This window comes from Olea europaea, chromosome 11, assembly GCF_002742605.1.
Source record: "Olea europaea var. sylvestris chromosome 11, O_europaea_v1, whole genome shotgun sequence".
Classification (NCBI taxonomy): domain Eukaryota; kingdom Viridiplantae; phylum Streptophyta; class Magnoliopsida; order Lamiales; family Oleaceae; genus Olea; species Olea europaea.
Window position 1 is genome coordinate 21,270 of NC_036247.1, and position 10,701 is coordinate 31,970.

General features: G+C 36.2%; 3 protein-coding genes across 3 annotated transcripts; 1 reads left to right on the forward strand and 2 right to left on the reverse strand.

The window, feature by feature from the left end:
• Positions 1-3,054: 3,054 nt before the first annotated feature.
• LOC111402838 lies at positions 3,055-6,021 on the forward strand. Its single transcript, XM_023031142.1, has 7 exons — positions 3,055-3,624; positions 3,740-3,910; positions 4,295-4,419; positions 4,501-4,554; positions 4,669-4,803; positions 4,900-4,970; positions 5,091-6,021. Exons 1-7 carry the CDS (start codon positions 3,432-3,434, stop codon positions 5,842-5,844), a joined length of 1,503 nt encoding a protein of 500 aa, XP_022886910.1. The 5' UTR covers positions 3,055-3,431; the 3' UTR covers positions 5,845-6,021.
• A 1,612-nt stretch (positions 6,022-7,633) lies between these two features.
• Positions 7,634-8,133, reverse strand: LOC111402858. The gene has a single exon (XM_023031159.1). It carries the CDS (start codon positions 8,111-8,113, stop codon positions 7,751-7,753), a length of 363 nt encoding a protein of 120 aa, XP_022886927.1. The 5' UTR covers positions 8,114-8,133; the 3' UTR covers positions 7,634-7,750.
• LOC111402857 lies at positions 7,634-9,948 on the reverse strand. Its single transcript, XM_023031158.1, has 5 exons — positions 9,517-9,948; positions 9,109-9,435; positions 8,811-9,044; positions 8,597-8,734; positions 7,634-8,518 (listed from the first exon to the last, which is right to left on the reverse strand). Exons 1-5 carry the CDS (start codon positions 9,640-9,642, stop codon positions 8,135-8,137), a joined length of 1,209 nt encoding a protein of 402 aa, XP_022886926.1. The 5' UTR covers positions 9,643-9,948; the 3' UTR covers positions 7,634-8,134.
• Positions 9,949-10,701: the final 753 nt, after the last annotated feature.

A 10,701-nucleotide genomic window follows, 5' to 3' on the forward strand; every position in this document is an offset into this window, starting at 1 on the left:
TATGAACGGGATTCATGCCTCGAGAACTAATAAGTTGAACTTATTTAAATTGTAAGATGGACACGATATTTATAAAAGCTGAGATATATGATCACTACTTATATTTTAATAAATCAGTATAATAACTTATGCTTTCATCAACTCGATATTATATAATTTATGTAATTTCAATCGTTCTTTGTCATGTGATCAATCTTTTTTATCTTACTTACGTTAGAAGACCTAGCGCTTGAGGCCTTTGTCTTGAAAATAAATCAAAATATTAGATAATTCAACAGTCACCTACCCACCACCCCCAACACATACAACCACTCTTCTTTTGTCACCGAAACATTGAAATTCGGAAACCTCTCATAGACATCCACGCATCATACAATCGATTAAAGTATGTTCTTGATCCAAACCACAAAGGCAGAAACTTCAATTTGCTAGAAAAAACAAAGTTCAAGTTCGAACTTGATGTTTTAAACTCCGATGATATCATGTATAACTGCTCTTCTCATCATACTTCTTCAGATTAGCCATTGATTTTCAGTTAACTTCTTTTGAAGGATATGTTTTTTATTTAGTTATGGTGATGCCGTGAGTAAATGAATGTGCATAAAGTTATGAACAAATGTTAGAGGCGACTAAGGGAAGGGAAGTCTCCATTAAGCCTATACAAATCTCACTAAGAAATCTGGCTGATTTAAGCGGTAGATTTGGTTTAATAGGAAGAACGTGTTTTTTCTTTCAGTATAATTCGAACAATTCATCTAAATGTTTGTAGTTAATTCTGGTGCACCTTACTTCTTTTGTTAGGACATAGTGGCGAATTTTTTAAATCGAGTAGTTAAAAAATACTGAAAAATTATAAGTTCATGTACAAAATTTTTTTATTGAAAAAATATATGATTTAAAACGAATTTGAAGAAAAATAATTTGTCAACTAAAGCATTTGACTTATATGAGATTAGTACTAGTACTATTATTAGGTGTTTCCTTGGCGGTGGTAGAAGGAATAATCTATAAAACAAAAGGTGGGACCCTGTACAGTGTGGTGCAATTATTCCATGTTCCCTGCTTGGAGGCAGACCCATAAGTTTCTACATATCCACTCACCCATTTGATTCTCCAAATTTACAAACTTGGAAAAAATTAGATTGACGTTTCTATCTTTGACTACTCGAAATAGTCCTATCCAACGTTTAAAATTACATCGTATTCTCAAAATTATTTTTTAATTGTTCACCGAAATTTTTAATATTTCAATAGGATTGTTCCACTTTGTCGGAAAGTAATTGACAGATAAAATGACATAATATGTGTCGACAAGACATGATTGGATAAAAAGACTTATTGTATTTAAAACAGTCAAATAATAAAATATCATATAATATTATGTCAAGTATTATATCACTGTAAGATAATTCATTTTAATATAATCATTGGACAATCGAGAAGAAGATAAAGTGATGGATAAGAAAATACGTTGAGATTTGTAAATAATTTTTGTACAAATAGCGTAATACAATCTCTTATTTGGCCCATCATTATTTTATTTGGCTCCCCAGGGTATAGCTCAGTGGTGCAAAAGACGGGAGTGAGGTTATCTCACGCCTTGCTGGCAGTCGCAGTGTGGGAGTTCGATTCCTAAGATATGAAATTGGACTCCTTATAGGCGCAGTGTACAGACAGCTCTTGTTCCCTGACCTGTTGGGGCACATCCCAAATTTACCTCCCTCACAAAACTCTAAGGGCGAAACGATGTGAGCCCTCAAAGTTGGGGTTCAACCTTTTTTTTTTATCATTATTTTATTTGTTTTCGAGAGTTGTCCAAAAGGTGGAGTGTGGGGTCTGGAGTAGTTAGAGCTCTTAATCGTCATTTGTGGGTGATGGGGACTGCTTATCCCATTCCACAGCTGTCCATCCCTTTATGGTTTGGTCCAAATCAAATCATCTGCCCTTTTATACATTTTTATTTAATTTTATTATATATTTTTAATAAAATAATTTTGTGTACAAACTCAAAATTTTCTTCTACTTTGAAAGGTATATTATTCAAAAATTACTTTTTACAAAATTATTCCAGAAAGACGAGGGTTCAAATGCTCAATAAAGTCAAGGCCTCGATACTCATTTATTTTTAATAAATAAAGAATTGTTAGCAGTTTGGACCAATGAAGAATGAAGAATTGCATTTTTCCAAGACTCTGCCCATAATTATAACAACTATTTCATTCATTTCTTTCACTCATTTCAACACGCCTTTTATTTAATTTATCAATATCAATGTCAACGTTCATTTTAAAATATTCATTAAATCGTTTAGCCGTATTTTCTTTTTTAGGCTCTGTTTGGTATCTTTTTTTTCAAAATACATTTTTCTCTCTCTTCTTTTCAACCACACATTTTTTATTAAAATAACGTTACATGTAAGTAAAAAAAATTTCCTTATTTTTCAACCACACATTTTCCATCAATTTACTATTTAAAAATGTATTTTTACATAAAAATATCTCCCAAACACCTCCTTAAACTTTACTTTTCGGGTCAGCTTTAAAATAAAGAATTAAACTCTTTTTTTTTTTTAAGATAAAGAGAAAAAATTTGCTGGCTTTATAACATTTTAACTTGTTAATTTAGAGAAGGGGAAAAAAATTCATTTAGGACAATTTCGCTAATTAATCAAAGGTTGAAAATATAAATGTTATAAAAATCAACTCAACCCACTTTTAGCTGGCACACTAGTTTGAATTTCCTATTGGTTTGAGTTTTTTAGACCAATGACCCATGACAAGCACTCGTGTTAACTCGATTTATTGAAAATTTTGTTCTTTCACTCGTAATTGCAACTGGTAGAGTGCCCATTTTTATTTCAAAAACAATCTAATGATGTAATTTGCAGATATTTGTCAATTGAATATTTAAAAAAAAAAAAATTATTAGTAGTAATAAATACTTAGAATATATATATATTTTTAAATTATAATAAATACATCAATTATAAGAGACTTTTGCATTTATCCATTGTTTGTGTTTAGCGTGCGAATGTTGGAAGAATGGAGGCATATCAAAGGCTAACAATGGCGGCAATAAACTACTAAATTCCAAAATCCACCCCACCCCACCCAACCGCCTCCATAAAACCCAGTTCTTGATTTTATTTTTATTTTTTTTCTATTTACACATCAGGCACGCTCTACTTGAAAATTTATTCATAAAGAATAAATAAGCACTCTTTTTGGGTTTCTTTTCCAGTTTTCCATTCTTAATTTTGCCAGTAATCATAATCAAAAGGTTGTTTTTCGAGTTTTGGAAACATGCGTTTTGTGAAACTGTGCTAATCCACAGTGGGTTTAGTTTAGATTTTCAGACAAGGCGGCTACATCGGATGGTTGTAGTAAAGATTTTGGTTTGAAGGTGCAGAATCATTTCCTTCCGAGATTATCATGACGAGTAATCTCAATCATGGCCGTCAATTCGATTATGGTAGTGGGTCCCTCTGTAATAACGGCGAAGGTTGCGAGACTGGGGGAAATATATACGAGGATGATGTTCGTAGTAGTGGTGGTGGTGGTTCAGCAGTTAAAACTTTGCAGCTTTTTGACATTTTTCCTTCTTCAACCGCCTTGACATCCCCAGGTAAAATTCTTCTTTCTTTTTTCAACTTTTCTGTCTGTTAAAGTTACAGGAATGAGATTAAACTGTGAGAAAGAGAAAGGTCACTGAAAATGCTATTTTGTTTTGTGATATGTAGGGGGGATGGAGGCATATGTGGGGTTTCCTTTTACATCAGATCAATTGAAGGAGCTTGAGAGACAAGCTATGATCTATAAGTACATGCTGGCCTCCGTTCCTGTGCCTCCTGAACTTCTTTCTCCCATTTCCAGCAATTCTCCTGCAGTTGCACCGGACCCTTGCGTTTCATGTAAGGCTATTCCCCTGACCCCCCCCCCCCCCCCCCCCCCCATTTTTGGTAATGAAAATGGGGGGAATAGTGTTTTGTTGAAAAAATGAGTAGTTGAAAAGGAAGGAAAAAATTTTGATTTACGTGTAATATTATTTTATGAAAGATTGTGTGGTTGAAAATAGGAGAGAGAAAAGTAGAATGTAATGGAATGTAATTTAATGGAGGCCAAACAGAGGCTTATATATATATATTAATTAAATGGACCAGCAAGAGAATGAAGATTACTTGGGTTAACAGAACGTTTCTACATTATCTCATTAGACTTCAATTGGATGAAATGGTATATTTTAATGTTATCTACTTGGAATTATTTAATTTGAATGCCATTGGGAAGCTATTTAGGTTCTTGGCATATTCATTTTGCTATCACTACCCATTTGATCATCTTTGCAATATCTCAAGCTACTTCCGATCAAGCCTCCCAGCCTCTAACTATTGGTTTATGGGTGCCTATTCAGTCTCCATACGTATGTGCCATTTTCAGTCTTCCATACAAAACGCGTCATTTATTTGAGTCTTGCGTTCTGTGTTAAAAGTTTCCTTTTCAGAAAAACTTTGGTGGGATGGTCGCACCATCGAATGAGGAGCCACCACCTCATTGGGTGGCCCACTCTCACCCATGAGGTGGGGCCACCTTGGGACTTGATGTGGAAAGAGAGAAAATCAAGTCCCGAGGTGACCTCACCCATTGGGTGAGAGTGGGCCACCTGATGAAGTGGTGGCTCTCCATTCGACGGCGTCCCATCAAAGTTTTTCTCCTTTATAAGAGGATTGCTTCAAAGTCTTATATGCTGATTATATTTTCTTCTTTTAAAGAGTGTGATTTACCCTTAACATGCTTCTACAAGATGGTAGCTTGTTTGAGTCTTGACATTTAGCTTTTTGGCCTCTAATACCATACCAAGTCTTGGATTCCATCTTAAAAGATTAATCTTGTGGCTGCTTAGAGTAGAACAAGCCCTTACACATGGATTGTTTTCATCTGTAAGCGATGTTCAATTTTACCTGAACAGCATTTGTGTGTATTTTGTACAAAGTATTATTATCGTACTTGACCATAGAATGAAAACGGTTTTAATATCTTTTTCTTAATGGAACATGCCATTATAATGTATAACTGTTTGCCTATGCATTGAAGGGATTTGGACTCGATGATAGAAGCTGAGATGGTTGCAATGTGTGTGGCTAATCCACAATGGCAGCATTTGATGTACACTGATATAGCAAATGAGGGCTCGGTTTATAACACTAATGCATCTGTTTTTCATCAAGATTACGTGGAAAATCAATCAATGAACGTGTTCTCCTACACAGATTACCCGGCCCCTGATCATGCTGTTCATCAAAGTGGCAATGATCAGGGTTACATAGGATCATTTCTCAACCCTGGTTTGGTATCTTTGGAAAAACACTCGCATACTGAGACCCCAAGGGGATTTATTGATGCATGGTCATATAACAATGGGAATGCGGAGTCCTCTGTATCATCAGATCAAGGGAATTTACCCTCTTCCTCGCTCACTCTAACGATGGCAATGGCAGCTGGAAATATCATAGATGAACAAATGGAAAAAATCGAAACTGGGAGTGTACGAGACTATGATGACCATAAACGTGAAGATTCAAGTTGGCTAGGCCCTGTTTCTTTTATGCCTTTTGCACAAGGAGGGCCATTAGCCGAGGCATTACGACCCAAATCAACCACTCTAAAAGGCTCGAATTCAGCTTCTCTATATTATTCAATCAGCCCCTCGGCAACTACTGTTTCATCACCATCTGGGGTTCTTCACAGGTCATCGTTTTCACATTCTGATGGCAGTGGTTGCAATAGTCCAACTCTTGCAGCTCCGACAGGATTATCAGAAGCTGTTGCATTCCGATTGCTGAATTAAACTAATGAGTTTCTTGAAGTTGATTCCCGAATTTGGTTATTTTATGTTAGTGCAATTTTCTCTCTGATGTTATGTTTCTTGTTTACTCTGTATGAGCATTTCTAATAGGAACTTCTACAATTTTATATAGCAGAACGACGAATGCTTGGTTTATAAAGGGTTCTTGCAAGTTCAATATCTCTGTGGTTGAGTCCTGTCAATCAATATCTATAGATGTTTGAATTTCAGTGTTTTATACACTTCAAATACTTGATTTATGTTTGATAATGATCAAGACCACAATCAGATCGTGTTTCCTGTTATTGGATGAAGAGCTTCTTTTCAAATTGTCTCGTTTAAAAGCTCAAACTGTTAGTCTTCAATACGCTTTCCTATGTACTATGTAGATTCATTTTTATCATTAAAGGTCTGATAAGTTCACAATTTTCATGCTTTTGTGATGACACAATTTCTTCTCAAGTCCACACCAACTTGAAAGCCGAAAATCTGAAATTTGGAAAATCTCAAGTTGAAATCATATGATGTCATGTCAAAGCATCTCATCCAAAAATTTAAGCAATAAACGGAAAATAAATTTATTTAAATTTCGTTTTCCAAAATTCCATTCCTACGAACATTTGACTATCTTTTTGAAAAATTTCTAGTGGGGCTTTGGGCCTATGGCCTTTTCATTTTTCTCGAAAATATATAGCTTTAGCTGAGAGCGAGGAAATATCATCTTTTCCTCAAGTTATCAGTACAATTTTGCTACTCTTCTCTAAAAACTTATTTTTTTATGACATAAAATCAAATCCATGTATTAGGTTAACATTTCGAAAAGTATTTCAAGTCTTTGACAAGTGGTATTTAGCACCAATCCCATAATCGTGTAATTACTCAGTTCTTCTATGAAAAATTGATCATTGGAACGTTTTTGAGGTGCAGAAGCAAGATGAATCTCTACACATGCATAAGAGGAACGAAGATGTGTGTCTTAATTAACTCTTGACATTATGAAACCTCAATAGTAACACAAGCTTGGAAAAATAATTTGTCACGGCTATGATTGATTAAGAAATTTAAAGAATATAACTCATGATAGAATAAAATCCTGCAGAGCCTAGGTATTTGTGTGTACCAATCTTGCTACATGTACATCATAACTTAGGGTTTATCGAATTTACATTTGGCAAAATCTCATATTACCTTTTACATTTTACACATTTAATTCAACCATCACAACTTGTCACATCATCCATCCATCAACAAGGATGTCAAAGATAATGTACAAATAGCTTAATTGTTGAGTGTACTCGCATAGAGAAACTATATATACATATATACATACATGTATACATCAATGTTTTTGTCTGATGTATTCATATTTTCAAGAACATTATTAAAGCTGTCCCTTTTAGTTTTATAATATGGACCGAGCTACATGTTTGTACTTTGTAGGAGAATATTAAAAAAGTGACCAAAGTATGAGCCTAAAGGAATTTATTAAAGAACCTACTAAAGTTAAAGCATTCATTTCAACTTCTTTCGATGCACGATTGAATACTACAATGAGGAAAAGAATATAGTTCTAGGATGCATGTACTCTATCAGAGGTCGACCGATGAACCTAATAGATTGGCCAAAAGCGATCCATTTAGTCGATTCCAAATTTATTGAGAACAAGATTTAGTTTGTTGTCGTTGCCATTTGTGTTTTTACTGTTAGCAGCTGATGTATGAAAATGGTTAATGCAATTTTATAACCAAAGTAGTAACATAAATTCGATATGTGTACTAATTTGACTCAATGCTTTGGAAATGTAGGCTTAATTTCATATCGACTACCGGATATTGTGCATCTTCACGTAAATACAAAAGCTCGTAAATGGAATTTCATAACGCTCATTCCTGTCCGAAATCATCTCGGCTCATCTCAACCATCTTCTTGTATCACAAGTTGCAGCTGAAGAAATATCATCAGCAAAGCTATCTGTGCAACAAGATGAAATATTTGACCTCTGATCAACACAAAATGGGACCATATGAATGTTTTTATAGCTTTGGGTGTTCATGCTGTAATGATCTGAATCGTGGCGGTTGATGCCAATATCATTGCACTGGTCCGGGACAGGGAAATAAAGTCGTTTCTTTACTGAACCGGTTTTCTCCCTCTCTGGGGTTGAAGGCCTATGCCTTGGTGCACTTTCTGAACTGACTCGAGCCTTGGCCGAGGCAGTCGTTGCCATGTAGTTTGGCTGAGATGCAGGTACTGAGTTACGGCTTACGCTCATTCTGTGGAAGTAATTTGAGCGTCAGGTCGGCGTCTCGGCTGTTTGATAGTTCGTCTCTAGTCTTTGATAACGCGGACTGGCTGAGTGCACTTTAGACTTATTAATGTTAGGTGAGGGTGGCATATTGGGTGAATGAAGGGAGAAATCGTCACATTTTCTGTGGAGAGGAGAGGGAATCGTGTATGAATATAGCTTCTCTTGATGGTCCTGATAATACTGATGATATTGCAATTTATCGATATTTGAGGCTCTGTCAGAGTAAGGTCCATCAGTGTCAATTTCGACTGTCGTTATCGTATCCTTTCCACATAAACCTTTGTCATTCCTTTTCCATTGCTTCACCATTGTCGTGCCAAAATGTTTGGCATTTTTTAACTCAAGTCCTTCATCGTCCACGCTCCAAATCTATAATGAGAACAATGGAACGATACAGTATGAAGTGGATATACACAAGAAAACCGAAGGAAAAAGAGAGATCAAAACCTGTTGTGTTAAGGCATGAGCAAGGGTGTTTCCATGTTTCAGTGAAAACTCTTTAGCTTTCTGTATCAGAGCTTGAATTTCCTCACGTGTGCGCGAATTTTCTTCCGAATCATCTGCAGTGCTGCTTACATTTCTAGTCTGCATCAAAATTTTGCAGAAGTTAATAATCTAATTTATTCTGAACTACTATGTTTGAATTCATATTAATACTCACAATTGGCTTGATGTTTGAGATATGAGATTCTCCTCCATCATCAGGCTCTACGAACAAGGAACTTCGGCTTCCTTCACACGAAAATCTCCTGCGTTGATCGCATACTCTAGTTTGTACGCGGACGAGAGATTGCATACATTGGAGAGTCATCTTTGCTCGCTTCCGCACATTATATCCTCTTATGAGGGATTGCAGCATTACGACACCCTTCAGGGCTCGCAGTGCTTTCCTTGCCTAGAACACCAGAATTAGTATAACTTTTCAGTCCACGAACAACAAAGAGAGTTTTATTACGTACCAGGTAACCCCGAAATCTTGTCTGGATAACAACAGCAGCCTGTCTTTGTTCCACTAAAATGAAATTAGGTCTTGTTAGCCGAATAATCTCGACTGCTGCTTGTGCTGTCGCAACTGCTGCCTCGGCAGCAGCTGTCACTGCCATCGCCACTGCAATGCCGCGCCTCTGCTCGGATTCGCCATTTGCTGACAAAGGTGTCTTTAACAAATTTGCACGATTGCTTGTGGAAGAAGGGCTTGGAGAAGCTTTGTTTTTAACTTCACTATGTTGTATGGTGGTTTCATGAAGGGATGGTTTCCACAGAACCCATCTTCTTTTTCCTCTCTTCTGCACGAAAAAACAAACAATTTGTCAAAATTACCTTACCGATAATGTCATCGTGTGTGAATTTAGGACTAGAATAAATACCTTTTCTTCGTCTTCTTGTTCGTGTTCTTCTCCTCTTCTGCTGTTCCTCGTCTCATTGTCTTTGACAGGAGATCTGAAAGCCCTTTTAACTGCATTGAACCAAGAATTTTCACCAGTTTTTCCCATGGAGGAAGTTTAAAATCTTGGGCATAGACAGATTTGTCTTTGGATGCTTGTACTTTTTAAATGGAAGCCTATAATCTCATAATCAGATCTAACAAAATAACTGTAAATTTAGTACAGAAAACTTGCAAAATTGGAGGACTCATAAATGGAGATTTTGCCTATATATTATGGCAAATAATGTTGGATGTGTCAGAGTTTGGAGACAAGCAGCGTGAAAGAAAGTGTGTTCTTGAGAATGCTGAAAGCTGTGAAAAATATGTATATAATGTGGGGGTGCAAGTAAGCTTTTCCTTTTTGGCTGTGAAAGAAAAGACAACTAAAGCAATTCTCATGGCTTATGCAGACAAAGCATACTGACAATTTTCCTTTAGGAATGAAGAGAACTGTTCAGTTATGTTGGCATGCTAATTTTGTAAAGGTTGAGTCGAACCGTTCAGTACCGCTCGACTGTGAAAGGCCTAAGAAGCCCACCCAGGTTAATGTTCAATGTTTGGTTACTGAGTTGGCAAGTGAAATTGCGGTATTTGCTTACCATGGCTCGACAAAGTTGAATTATTATACAAGTGGCATTTCAGCATTGGCTAACAAGGTATAAACCGTGAGTTACTCGTAGCAAAACCCGACAACGTATGTCTTTGCAGGCAGGTTGGACTAGACAACGAGTTTATTCTGCTATTGAGTTTGTGTCATCGATGCTGCACAACTTGCAAGCCGTAATGTTCCATGGTTTTGGTGGAAATTTTTAATGAATGAAGTATTATGATTGATTATTTTGTTGTGCCAATGAGATTTTCCTTCCACTCAATTTTGGTGTTTTCATTTAATTTTTAAAGTCGAGACTTGTTCGGATGCGTATCATTTATTTTTGCTTATAAAATAATAAAAATTATAAAGGCGGTGATGCTTATCAATTTTGTGGATGGCGAAAAATCGTCAACCCAATAAATCGAATTGAAACAGCAATTTTGAAACTGTTAATAATATGGGTGGAGAGTGACTAGATGTTCCCTTCATCAACATCCATGACTCCTTCATACACAACCCCCCCCCCCCCCCCCC

Bases quoted from the DNA above. Each gene is read 5' to 3' on its own strand.
- LOC111402858 (XM_023031159.1), bottom strand. From the start codon at position 8,113: ATGAGCGTAAGCCGTAACTCAGTACCTGCATCTCAGCCAAACTACATG.
- LOC111402838 (XM_023031142.1), top strand. From the start codon at position 3,432: ATGACGAGTAATCTCAATCATGGCCGTCAATTCGATTATGGTAGTGGG. The intron at 4,420-4,500 runs GTATGTGCCATT...TTTCCTTTTCAG, and splicing joins TGCCTATTCAGTCTCCATAC to AAAAACTTTGGTGGGATGGT. The intron at 4,971-5,090 runs GTGTGTATTTTG...TATGCATTGAAG, and splicing joins ATTTTACCTGAACAGCATTT to GGATTTGGACTCGATGATAG.
- LOC111402857 (XM_023031158.1), bottom strand. From the start codon at position 9,642: ATGGGAAAAACTGGTGAAAATTCTTGGTTCAATGCAGTTAAAAGGGCT. The intron at 8,735-8,810 runs GTGAGTATTAAT...ATTTTGATGCAG, and splicing joins TCTCAAACATCAAGCCAATT to ACTAGAAATGTAAGCAGCAC. The intron at 8,519-8,596 runs GTTTTGATCTCT...TTCTCATTATAG, and splicing joins CTCATGCCTTAACACAACAG to ATTTGGAGCGTGGACGATGA.